We start from the raw sequence: 13,430 nt of genomic DNA, 5'->3' as shown, positions 1-13,430 counted from the left end.
TCTGAAGCCCACCCAGGGACACTATCTACATCTAAAGGGATATCTACATCTTAGGATACCTAATCTCTTGCCTGTGTCAAGTCCAACCCAGGTCCCTCTGGGACCTTTGAGCATTCCGGTTTATGTGTTCACGTTACACTCCTATTACCCTTCAGCCCTACTCACCACTGTCTATTTCCTGTCTACAGTCTTCTAGATGGGTGATAGAGCTTAGAAATAATAGTTACTAATAATTTATAATTACCTCTATGACTACTAATTACTAGTAACATATCCAACACTTATTCATAATGATCCTTTAATATTTGCCTGATGCTTTTCCGTTAAGACTTCTTTTACACATATAATCCTATTTGATGCAAGCCACCACCAGCCCCCACCCCCCTGCACTGGGCCCCTCTACCCTCCTGAGACCCAGAGCCAGTCACTCTTCCCTCAGACCTTCTTGCCTCACCAATGTTCCATCCTGGGGCTACTACCTGGAAGGCATACTGTGCTATTGTGGCCACAACATCTTTGAATAGGATTCGGGAGGTCAGGGTGTGTCCATGGTAAACGATGGGTTCCCCACTAGGTCCATCCCATACATCCACCTCTACACAGCGGCACCCCTGCTTCAGGGCCCTGCAAGAAACCCAATCCCCAGAGACCAGAGAGGTTAAGATCTGATCTTTCACTTAAGGACCCTCTCCCCACTCTGGAGAGACCTTACCCACTTATCCATCCAGACCCCTTCAACCTACATCTCCATGGAGCCTTCTCTGTCCACTGGGACACTGCTGCAGCTCACACTGATCTCTACACTATCTCACCCCACCCAACTCAAAAATCTTTCCATTATAACCCACCACACATTGGCTCATGAAACTTCTGGTGTTCTGGTTTTATATCCCTATATAACACCTGGATTATTCAAATTCTCAGTAAATGTATACCTTATTTTCTCAACTAGACTCCCTAAGGTAGACACTGTATGTTCCACTCATCTCTATATCCCTTAAAGCTACTAGTTCAGTGCTGGCACTACAAAGCTATCTTGACTATTCAATTGAATCCATCATTAATCATAATAAAAGGAGCTACCACTTATTAGCTATTGACACATGGATTATCTCATTGCATCTTTACAACAACCCCAGATGCTGTTATCATCCCTATTTCATAGATGGGAAAACTGAGACATACAGAAGTTAAATATTTAGCCCCAGAGTACCAAGTGAGGGAACTAAAATTTGACCTCAGATGGTTTTACTCCAGAACCTATGTTTTTAATTCCTATGCTCTACTGCCTTCCATTTAACATTCACTTTACTTGTTCATTATAAATCTTTCAGGGCCTCTGAGTTCTAAGAGAGTTTCATAGCTTACAAAAGAGAGAGAAGTTCCATTTACCCATAGAGTTTCATTGCCATTTTCCTATCAGTATTCAATGTCTCCTCCAAGTGCCTCAGGTGTTCAGAGACCCTCAGCCACTACCCACCCCTCCACACAACACCTTCTCAATCTGTTACACACTGACAGCGCCCTTCAGATTCCCACAGATGACCTCTGTCATGATCGGGACCCATCTCTCCCACCAATGCACCATATATATCCCTCGACGCTGCTCTGGCCACAAAGCTGATTTCTCATTAGGTAGGTGTTGTGCGAGGAGTTGATGAAGTAGTGGCTCAAGGGTTGAGTCATATCCTGGTAGATGGGGAGGCAGGCTGGGTTGAAGATGTCTCCATCCTTTGAGCAGAGGTAGCTGAGGAAGCCATCCACACTCAGCACATGCCGCAGTTTGCCTAGGGTGTGGAGTGGGGAACACTAAAGTGAGAAGCTCTGAGTAGGAACATCCTGGTACAGCTACAACCCATCTTCCACCACACCCCCTCCAGGGTCCTGCCTTTCCATTCCTAGCCTTCAGTAGCCAAACTTGCTCCACCCAGTGTTTATCAACTGAATCATTCCCACCCTCAGAGAATATTGAAGAGAATCATTAAGATAATTCAATTTGGAAGCCACTGGGAACCAAAAAAAAAGGTCACTGGAACTTTCTATGATATTCTATTCTGCAGTGTCAGATATAGTAGCCTCAGTTTCATGTGGCTATTGAGCACCCTAAATGTGGCTTGTTATGACTGAGGAACTGAATTTTAAATTTTATTTTAGTTAATTTAAATTTAAATAGCCACAATGGAATTCACAGTTACCATAATGGACATTACAGTATCCAAAGGGCTAATTTTATGGATGGGGAAACTGTTTAAAACTTGTAAGTGACACAACCAAGGTACCTATGTTTTCTTCATTGGGCCGTGTAGCTGCCACTATGACCTGAGGTTTTTTCCACCCATATAGCTCCCATGTGAAGTTTTGAGGAGCATTTGTCAATATTAGACTACACTCTCTTTGGGGGAAGGGCCCTGCTACTTCTTCCGTAGCTCTCACCCATCTCAGCCTGAGTTTTATATAATAACAACAATGATGACTAACAGTAATTGAACGTTTACTCTATGCCAAGGACATTACATGAAGCATCTCACTAATGCTGTCACTAACATGATGAGGTAAATATAATCTGCCATGAGAGGTTAGGTAACTTGCCCCAGGTCACACAACTAGAAATTGGAGAAGCTGGGATTTGAACCTACGGAGCCAGCTGTCAGAGCCATGCCCTGCACCATTGGACTGTGCAATCTCACTGAGAGTTATGTTGTCGCAGGGAGGCTTGAGTGGGGGAACAACTTGACTTTCATGAGCCCAGCTTCCTAGCTCCAGGTTTCACAAGGCCTGGAGATGGTGAAGAATGACAGGAAGTTGGGCCAGAAGTTTCATTCTTGACGGTTATAATTCAAACTGCTCAGGGAAATTCACAGTTGCCAGGTACTTTTTATGTGCATTATTTCATTTGATCACTAATTATTTAGATATGAGACAATTGAATCACAGAGAAGTTAAGTGACTTTCCCAAGGTTACTCAGTCAATAAGAAACAGAGTGGGGACTTGAGCCCAGATTTTTTGACTGATACTACATTCTGCAGTCAGAGTGTAGTATTTGATTGTTAAGTGCAAGGGGAGGGAAAACCAAGATGAGTGGGGATAGAATAAATGCAACTGATATATAACTGGCTCCTGCACTAAGAACAGAAGATCCTATGCCTTCACCCTCTTCAATTTCATTTTCTGAAATGATTGCCTTACAGACTCCATTATTCTCTGAACACCCACACAAATCTGGAATCACTAATTCTATACTTTCTCTTTGACTCTAAGTTCATGAGGGCAGTGTCCTTGTCTGACCTAGGCACTGCTGTATCTCTGGTGCCTAACATAGGGCCTGATATATTAGGTAGTACTCAATAAGCCTTAGCTGAAGTAGTAAATGAATGAATGAGTGGGAGTTGAGGCCCAGGAAACCAGGATCGCTTGCCCAGCTCTCAATCATCCCATCTCTTACCCTCATTCTCAAGGGAGGCAACAGGTAAGAATCAGATGACCTGGATTTGAATCCTAATTCCTCTTTCATTAGCTATTGGCTTTGAACAAGACATTTAATCTTTCTAAACCTCAGGTTTCCTCTTTTATACAACTAACTTAAGAACAGAAGCCATTTCAACAGGACACTGGATTCGAAAAGGCATGTAGAGATATTAGTGCATTATGGGATACTTAGCACAGGTCCAATAAAGATTATTGCTGTTGATTTACAAGGTTTTAGTGAAGATTAAATGAAGTGAGAAATGTGAAAATGGCTTGTATTGTAAATCATTTATTATTAATGTAAATTCCTCACACTCTGAAGAGAATGGAGGGCAAGAAATGAGCTTATAGAAAGGGCAAAGGGAGGAAGGTTTGAGGACCAAGAGGGCATATTTTAGCTGCACTTGTTAAAACCTAAGTAATTGGCCTCTTCGTCAGCCCCCCCCCCCCCCAGCCAGGGGATGACTAGCTTTTGGCTCAGGTCTTTAGAGACTTAAAAACAACTTGGAGAATTTGAAGAAAGCCCAGGAAAGAGTAGAGAGCCTGCATTTAAAGGGACAGCAAACAGGAGCCATGAAGAAGAACCAGAGGAAAAGGGATCAGTTGCACTAAAGAAGAGGCCAAAGCAAGAAGAACAAGAGTTTTCCATTTCCATTGAGGATGAGGTTGATATCAGGAAGAACTTCCTGAAAGTAAAGGATATGAAACATAAGCATGGCAGAGGAAAGGAAACCTATGGAAACTTCTTCTTCCTGATAGATCTAGCATTACAGAGGAGACCTCTGTCTTGTCCAGGCAGGCAATGGCTGTTCTCTTTCAGAATGAGTGGCTAAATGAGATAACTGGGCAAGGGGCCAGGGTAGGGTGGCCTCAGCTTCCCCCAACACCCATGTCTGATGCCTCTCCATCTGGTTGCTCTTACCGCTGTCTGAAGGTTCATAGCGGTCAATAAGTTCCAGAGCAAGCTCAGGGGCACAGTCTCGTTGTTTCTGCTCCTCTTGGAGGAAATCCAAAAATTCCAGCAAGGTCAGCTTCTGCCCATCAGCTGAAAAGCTTTCAAACAGTTCTTGCACCTCATCACGCTTAGTCAATGCCTTATAGAACTGTACAAATTCTTCTCCCTCTAGAGTCCCAGACTGGGAAGTATCTGCTGTCTGTAAGAGAGGGTTTAGGGAGAGTGGATGAACCCTTTAATGGGAAATTTTATGACCTGCACTTGCCCTGTGAGGATAATCTTACTGACAGACATACTTCCATAAAACATGCTTCTATAAAATATGCTTCCATAAAACTCCCATAGAACTCCTGCCATTTAGTGTTAATAGAAGAAATCAATTCAGTAAGTAAAAAGTAAAATTTTAGCATACCATTTGCTACTAGAGAAAAATTTCAACTAGAGTTAAATTTCCCAAAGGTCCCAAAGGTCAAAAAATTCCTCCTCCTATTTGCTCTCATCCCAACTGGGGCTTTCCATTGCTCTATGTACCTGCAAAATTATGGCCATGGACAGAGAGATCCTTGAGGCACAATATAACATATTGTTATTTACCTTTCATAGAATTATGACTCACCTTTCCAACAAGACTGAAGGGCAAGAATCATGTCCTATACTTGCCACTGAGCCTGGGATGGTGCTAGGGCACATAGCAGAGATTCAACAACTGAGTGTAGCTTATTAGGGTCAGAGGACTTATAGCCAAGGGAAAATGTGGCCTGGCTGGCCCCTGCAAATCTTTCCCCAGTAGACTTACCTGGAAAAGATTGAAGGCATATTCTTGGTCCATTTCCACATTCATCAAGTGCAGTAACCGCTGAACTTCTTGGAAAGTCATCCGACCATCCTGGTTTTTGTCTCCACGCTGGAACCAGTCACTTAGCCATCCAGGTCTGAGTTAAGGCAAAAAGCACCATATGTGTGTGTTTGTGTATGCATGTTAATCCACTGACATCTCTCCCTTGTCTTTGCTGCCAGTTTCTCCCTAGTGCAAATCCATTTTCCATATAGCTTCTAGAATAATCTCTCCAGAGTACCAATCTATCTTGTCACTGCATGGCTCAGGTGCCTGCAGATACCTCCCTGTGGCCTGCAGAAAGAAATCCATATTCCTTAACATAGAAGTTAAGATCATGCCATTGGGCCTGGCACAGTGGCTCACACCTGTACTCTGGGAGGCCAAGGCAGGAGGATCACTTGAGCTCAGGAATTCAAGACCAGCGTGAGCAACAGTGAGACCCCCACCTGTACTAAAAATAGAAAAATTAACTGAGTATTGTGAGGCACGCCTGTGGTCTTAAGCTACCCAAGCTAAGGCAGAAAGATCACTTGAGCACAGGAGTTTGAGGTTGCTGTAAGTTGTGATGACACCACTGCACTCTAGCCCAGGCGACAAAAGTGAGACTCTGTCTCAAAAAAAAAAAATTAAGACTTCTTTGTCCTTGTGATCTGGGCCCAACCCAACCTCTCAATACATCTCTGTCCTCCTTGCACTTTAGCCAGACTCAGCAACTCCCTGTTCTCTGATGTCCCACTCTCTCTTTCTCTCTTCTCCTCAGTTGCTTTCTGGGCCTTTACTCATTCTGTTCCCTTAGACTGGAGTGCCTTTCCCTCCTCGTCTCTTCATGCTTGTATTCTACTCATTTTCAAGGCCCAGCTCACATCCTATTTCTTTCCTGAAGCTTTTTTAGAATGCTCTCAGGTAGAATTAAATATCTTTCCTTTAAATACTCACAAATCATATAAGTACTTTACCACTTCTATGGCACTTATTTATACAATTCCATCGTTTCTACTAACTGAAGCAATATCGGAGTCTCATTAATCTTTGTATTCCTATAGCTTGGCATAGTGCCTGATACATTCTGCTTAATAGATGGTAAATGAATGAATAAATGAACAAACTGGCATATAATCCAGCAAACTTGAAGTGAATCTATGCCCCAAGCTGTCAAAGGGGTTGCTTCCTAGCCCTATGGTAGTTAATGACACTGATATCTGTTCAGCTCTCAGCAGCTTACTGGCTCTTCTTTCAATCCTGGATGTCCTGACTCATGCCCAAACTCTGCCTCGCTATGTCTTTACCACCCCTAGCATCCATTCCTCCCTCAGTATCTTCAGCCTCACATTGGCCTGAGCTGTCCTTACCCTTGCTGGCATATGGACCCTTGGGCCTCTCTAACCCCACACCCCTTACCACCTTCCCTAGACCTGCAGCATCTGGCTCCTTCAGTGTCCCTCACCCCCCCAACCCCTACTCTGACTCCATCCTGCTGATACTGGTCCAGCTGTTCCTGTTGGTCCATGCTGGTGACAAGGTCCACCAACAGCTGGAGCCCTTGCATCCAGATCTGAGCCTCCTTAACACTGTTGGCCACCAGGTCCAGGTTGGTGCGGCGGCCATGGAAGACAACGGTGAAGCCCTGCTCCAGCGGGAACTCCTCTGCCAGGCTGCGCAGCAACTCAGAATCGTGGCCCTTACGCACTGTCTCCACATCAGAGATTGAAACTGCCAGAGAAGAAGCAGGTGGAAGCACTAAGGAAAGGAGTCCAACAAATTATAGGGGCTAAGAGTTAAGGGCCAGCACCCTCTTCTCCATGAAGCCACAGAAAGGAGGAACCCCAGCCTCTGCAGGCTGAATCCCAAAAAGCATTAGTACAGAGAGACATAGACCCCTGGAATTCATGAGTCCATGCAAGTCATTGATGTTTGCATGGGCAGCATGGCAAGGAGCCTGTGCTGGAAACGCAAGACCTGGCTTCCAGCCACCAGCTGGCAGTGTGACACAAACCAAAACAACTTAACCCCTCACTGTCCTCATCATAAATAATGGATGGTCCCCTTCTGTGGCCAGTCCTGATGGTGATCACAGGAGGACTGGTGGGAATGACAAATGGAAACATATTTGAAGGGTAGAAGCAATTACAACAAAGCATTATATGCCCTAGTTCAGTTCTTCCATTCCAGGTTTGAGGGCTTCCTCTTTCTAGATGTCTAAGAGGGAGCCAGAGAAATTCTTCCACCCCCTTACCTCAGCTGGGGGTGGTGTGGATCATGAGCTTTGATTATGTCTCTAAAGCAGACTCTCTTAGATGTGTCCTGTGATCAAATTTTTATAGGTATCATAAAGAGTTTGGCCTATAGGATGCACACTGTTATGGTATATATTTGTTATTTAAAAATATTTGTCATAATGGCTAACATTTATTAAATGCATCCTGGTTTCAGATCTCATGTTAAGTGCTTTACATGTTAATTCATTGAGTCCCTGTAACCTAATAGGCAGGTACTATTTAATCCCCATTTTACAGATGACGAAACTGAAGCTTAGTTTAATTACTTGACTTGTCTGAAACCACCTAGCTAGAAATTGGCAGAGCCAGGGCTTTAATTCAGCCAGGCTGATGCCTGAGATCATGTTCTTATAATAATAATAAGATATAAACTTATGATTTATTGAATCTTACTATGTTCTAGGTCTCTTATGAGCTCTATATATGCAACAAGTAATTTAATCCTCATAATACCTTATAAGGCAAGTGCCGTTATAACCTCCTTTTACAGGCTCAGACATAGCCACAGTGGGACAGCACAAGGACACACTATTGTAGGACCCTGGTCCCTCCCCTTCCCTCAGGCTGCAGGGCCCTATCCACCCATGTGCCCAACCCTAGCTATCCAGGTCACTCACAGCTGGGCTTGGCCTTGCCCCAGGTCTGCCGCTCTTGCCAGACTGTCATGCCATCATTCTGGAGTCTGAAGTATCTTAGCTTCTTCCAGGTTTTGGACTTCACCTTGTACATCAGCATGCCTTCCTGCATCAGCAGCAGGTCCTGATGAGTGGTCAGCTCTGAGCCAGGAAAAGCAGGTGCTAGGTAGCCAGCAGGGATGGTAGAAGGCCCAGGAGGAGCTCCAGAACAGAGGTCCAGACTCCTCCCCTTCCCTGGGCTGTCCACCAAGCCCTCTTCCCCTGCAAGGGTACTCACTGTCTTGCAGCAGGGATGCCATCACCCACTGCTCCACCAGTTGGCGCCAGAGTCACCTAAAGGAGCAAGGAGGAACAAAGGGCTTTGGGCGAATCTTGAGATCAAGGGAGTAAGAAAAGGAAACTAGTGTTTCCTGGGTGCCCACTATGTGTCAGGCACTTCATCTACATAGTCTGTAGCTATTTTTACTTCTAATTTGAGTGTGGTGACTCTGGGGCTTAGATAGACTAAGGAACCTGCCTCAAATGACATGGGATCTGAATTTAACCCCAGATATAGTTGATCTCAGAGCCTCTGTTGTTTTCCATGGCTATCTCTGGAGAGGGCTAAACCAGGGCAGCTGTCAAACACCTTCCTCCTACCTAATACTTCACAATCTACTAGGTAATCTTGTGCCACTCTTTGAATACTCCCCATCTTTTCATTATTAGGAACCACCATCTTGCTGGCTGTCCCCTTTCAGAACCTGGAGTCTCTCCATACCCTAGCCTTCTCTCTTCTAGGTGGAATCATCCCAGCTTCCCTATTCTTGGAGCCCTTGCCATACTCCCATGTAGACTGTCTATCTCCTGAAGGGCTAGAACAGAGTATTTCTTTTGTCTCTTCTATAACACTTAGTTGTCTTTCACCTTCACATGGTATAAAGCATATTTTATACTCTTTTTCATAGCAGTTATTCTCATAGTTATAATGGACCAAACAAGTTACACAAGTCTTAGAACTGCATTTTCAAATTTTCTCTGTCTACTAAAAAAGGGTACCTCCTTTAAGATATATGCTGTCCAATTTAGGATCTAGTTAAGTTGTCCTAGTAGCTAATAACAAACTTCCCTTGAAAAGAGCTAGAAATTTGATATGTGGCCACAGTGATTCTAGCTCTGCCTTTGTAGAAATATTCAACTCTTGACTAGATCAAACTGACAAAACTCATGAAACATAAAGCCCTATGCTGTGTGTGTGTGTGTGTGTGTGTGTGTGTGTGTGTGTGTGTTTTGAGACAGCGTCTTGCTCTGTCACCCAAGCTGGTGTATAGAGGTGTGATCACACTGCAATCTTTAGCTTCTAACCTAAGTTCAAGTGATCCTCCTGGTTTAGCCTCCCAAGTAGCTAAGACTACAGGTATATGCCACCACACTTAGCTAATTTTTTTCTTTTTCTTTTCTTTTCCTTTTTTTTGGTAGAGACAGGGTTTCCCTTTGTTGCCAGACTGGTCTTGAACTCCTGGCCTTTAAGTGATCCTGTCACCTCTTCCTCCCAAAGTGCTGGGATCACAGGTGTGAGCCACTGCACCTGAGCAAGCTCTGTTCTTCTGTATAAGCACAGAACCTACACTCAAATAGAAATATGTTGTATTTTTTAATTTAAAAGTTTAAAATTTGACAGTGGTGAACATCTAAAACAACTAAAAAAATCCATAAAGCAATTATTCAGCTAATATTCCATTAATAAATACAACATGCAGTTCAACTCCCTATATTTTACAGATGAAAAACCAGAAGTCCAGAAATATGATGTGACTTGTCTGAGACCACATAGTATATTAGTGTCCTATCTCTCTTTAGTGGGAAGACCCTATAAAGTTATCTAAGAAAGACTGAGATTCAAGGAGAATGTGCGGGTCACTGAAAATGTAGCTTCCCTGAATACAGGACCTAGAGAAGGCTTTCTAAAGGGGTAGCAGTGTGCAGGTACTCAGAATGAGAGGGGAATTTTGGGAAGCAGTCTCTCAGGAGAGAAATAGTTCAAGGAGGAAAAGAATATTTCTGCCTGGGAGAGACCAGAAGAAAGCTCTGGATGGAGGAAGGTACCTAAAGTGCTTTCTGAGAAACAGAGTCTCTTATGAGGTTTACAGAAGCTTTATGACTAAAGTAGAAAGTAATAGGTCTCTCTTAAATTTCTTAGCTCCTCAAACTATAGGGGAGTGAAGTTGGCATGGGGCTGAAGGCTAATCTCCCTTGCCAACACCCTGTCTTATCTCCTCTCTAAATTTCAGCTCCTATCTCTGGGGCATAGGGACTCTGGGTTAGGGTGAGCTATGGGCCTGCAAGAACATGGAATTACCTTCCCTGACCTCTGTGTTTCTCACAATGATGTCCTGAAACATGGGAAACCTGATAACAGAGCCCAAGTACCTGAACACCCCTATTTTGGAGACTCTCTCCTCTAAAACCAGTCTTAGAAAATTATTTTTTCCTCCTTGGTGCAAGTCTTCCAATCCCAGCCATGGCTATGTTTTTCTACTTTTGCTCTCATTCAGAAATCACTATTTAAAACCAGTATCCAGGCCAGGTGCAGTGGCTCACGCCTGTAATCCTAATATTCTGGGAGGCCAAGGCGGGAGGATCTCTTGAGTTCAGGAGTTCAAGACCAGCCTGAGCAAGAGTGAGACCCTGTCTCTACTAAAAATAAAAAAATTATCCGGGTGTGGTGGCACACACCTGTAGTCCCAGTGACTTGGGAAGCTGAGGCAGGAGGATCGCTTGAGCCCAGGAGTTCCAGGTTGCTGTGAGCTAGGCTGATACCATGGCACTCTAGCCCGGGCAACAGAGTGAGAGACCCTGTCTCCAAAAGAAAAAAGGAAAAGAGAAAAAACAAACAAACTCGGTATCCAGGTGACATGTGGCCACCATAAGAGTGCCAGTTTCAACTCAGGGAGCCACAGAATATCAGAGCTGGACTTCATTTTACAGAGAAGGAACCTGAGGACTAGAAAGATTAGGTGAACTGCCAAAGTCACTTAATAAGTGACAGAACTAGAATTAGAACCCAGGTCTCCATACAACCATCTTAGGGATCTTACCAAGACTTTGCCCTTAGAAAGAGTCTGAAGCAGGTTGAAGCAAGGCTAAAAATCAATGAGCGACACTGACATTTTGTCTCACTCCTCCATCATTTTTTGTTCCCTCTGTATTCTACTGAGTAGCCTTTCTTTTCTTTCTTCCCATTTTCTTTCCTTTCCTCAACCCATGCCTGGCTCAGTCCTTTTCTTTTCTCCCCAGCTCACTCTTCCCTCTTTTGATTCTCTCTCTGTTTTCCTATTTACTCACTTAAGTCAGCCTCTCCTCATCCTTCTCATCCCTTCTCCCCATCACCTCTTCCTGTAGGTTCCCTTTTTTGTCTCCACTAATTCCCAATAGCTCTGATTCTCATCCCCTTTGAGGATTTTGAGACTGTGGTCCAAGAGGAGGACATTTGGGTTCAGATACTCATTAGCATGTCCCTCTGCTGTATCCTAGGAGATTGACCAAAAAAACTGCCCAGAGAATGTAAGCTAGAACATAGATATTCTGGGTCTTGGTGTTTCCTCTGGTGTCTGAAGGTAGGTTGGGAAGGATGGTCACAGCTGATGTAGATGTAGTGAACAGGGAAGGAACAAAGGGTTTGGAGGGGGCAGGTACCATCAAGGGCACAGAGGATGATGTCTGAGAGTAAGAGAGCTTAGATCTTAAATATGAACTCCTAGACACGTATATGGAGATCTTCAAGGATACAGATAATTACTTCTCTCATATAGGTGGGAAAACAGAGACACAAAATAAGGTGGGAAGTAGCCCCGGGCTGCAGATTTGGTCCTCAGCTTCTGAGTGGCTTCACATCACCTAGAGATGGACTTTGGCAGAGTCGCCAACGGCACCAATGAGCTTACAGTGGGATTCACGATGTCTTAGGACTCTCTGAGGGGCAGGAAGAAAGAGAATCATTTTGTCTATTCCTTTGCTTCAGAGAAGGATGATGCCTAACCTGGTTCATATAAAGAAGATGGAATGCTCTGGTTGAGGTCATAGCCCTCGGAATGTTAGAGCTGGAAAGTTCTATTATAACACATCTAATCCAGAGGTTCCCAACTATATCAACATCCCCTGGAGAATGCCTTAAAATGTGAATTCTTTAGCTTTACCCCAAATCTACTAGATCAGAATTTCTAAGGATAGGCTTCACGAATATATTTAATAAGCACATCTGGTACATGGGAAAGTCTGAGAAACCCTAAACTCTCTATCACATATCAGGAAGTTGTGGTTCAAAAGTCCCATAGCTAGCTAATGGCAGAGGCAGGACTAGAAGCAAGTGTTCTTTCCAGCATAGCGCTCTGTGGACCAAGAAATTGCTCTGGCCCATTGAGCAGGCAAAGAATGAGGCATAAAACTCAAACCCTGACTATTTCCAAGGAAGTCTCATAATTTTTTCTCTATTACCAAGGGTTTCTGACTCCCCATGGGTTTTGGCCAACCCTCATTTTGCAAGCCTCAACAATCTGTTAATGAATCTAGGCTAAAGCTTGGCTACTTCAATTCTTTCTCTTCTCTTACTGGAGGTGGTTCTCACCTCTGAGGTGTGGCAGGATCACTGCTGGCTCTGCACAGCTAAGAGGTTCCTCATATATAGGGGTAACTGATACAGCCAGGAGTAAAACTGTAAGAATCAAAGAGGATAAACTGGAGAGAACCAGTTCAGATCCCTGTAGAGCTGTTGGGGTAGGTAAAGGAGTCTAGGAAACAATTTAATCAGGATGGATTAATATCTGGAGGGCAGAATTAGAGACTCAGGCAAGACAGAGTTTAGAGCAGAGGCTGGTCAGAGCGTCCAGGCCCTTACCGTGGGCAGGATAGCAGAATTGCAGTCCTGTGTCTGTGAGCTATGCCTCCTGAGCTCTGCAATGGTCTCCACTTGGATGAGGAAGCTCAGCCTGGCTTTTCTCCTTTGCTCCTCTTGCACTCGCTTGCTTCCTCTCCTCTTCCACTGCAGTTTGCTGCTGTGATTGGCAGAGTTAGAGCCAGAGGGAAGGAGTGGGGTGAACAGAGGTATGAGCTCTCTCCTTAGTCCAGCCCATCCAACTCTTAAAGGCCCAGGACACTGGTCAATGTGAGGGAGTAGTGGGGGTGGGGTGAGGAGACAAGAATTAAGGGAACCAGGGAGGTGGAGCCTGGCTGTCCATCTTTATGCCAGCCCTCATTGACCTCAATCCCTCAGTAGCTCTCAAAG

At 44.3% G+C, this 13,430-nt stretch overlaps 1 protein-coding gene across 1 annotated transcript in view; it reads right to left on the bottom strand.

Moving 5' to 3' along the window:
- The window catches only part of PLCD4 (phospholipase C delta 4), a 22,337-nt gene extending 8,907 nt beyond the window's left edge, over positions 1-13,430 (bottom strand). The window contains exons 1-9 of the mRNA XM_076005948.1: positions 13,044-13,430; positions 10,886-11,005; positions 8,448-8,503; positions 8,153-8,311; positions 6,741-6,969; positions 5,218-5,347; positions 4,389-4,620; positions 1,586-1,787; positions 480-624 (exon numbers count right to left, since the gene is read on the bottom strand). Coding sequence (XP_075862063.1) covers positions 480-624; positions 1,586-1,787; positions 4,389-4,620; positions 5,218-5,347; positions 6,741-6,969; positions 8,153-8,311; positions 8,448-8,469 — 1,119 coding nt within the window. The 5' untranslated portion in view covers positions 8,470-8,503; positions 10,886-11,005; positions 13,044-13,430. The remainder of the gene's footprint in view (positions 1-479; positions 625-1,585; positions 1,788-4,388; positions 4,621-5,217; positions 5,348-6,740; positions 6,970-8,152; positions 8,312-8,447; positions 8,504-10,885; positions 11,006-13,043) is intronic.

The sequence above is a fragment of the Microcebus murinus genome, chromosome 8 (assembly GCF_040939455.1).
Source record: "Microcebus murinus isolate Inina chromosome 8, M.murinus_Inina_mat1.0, whole genome shotgun sequence".
In the NCBI taxonomy this organism is placed as follows: domain Eukaryota; kingdom Metazoa; phylum Chordata; class Mammalia; order Primates; family Cheirogaleidae; genus Microcebus; species Microcebus murinus.
The sequence above is the reverse complement of the archived record's forward strand: the minus strand, read 5'-3'. Positions and strand labels throughout refer to the sequence as shown.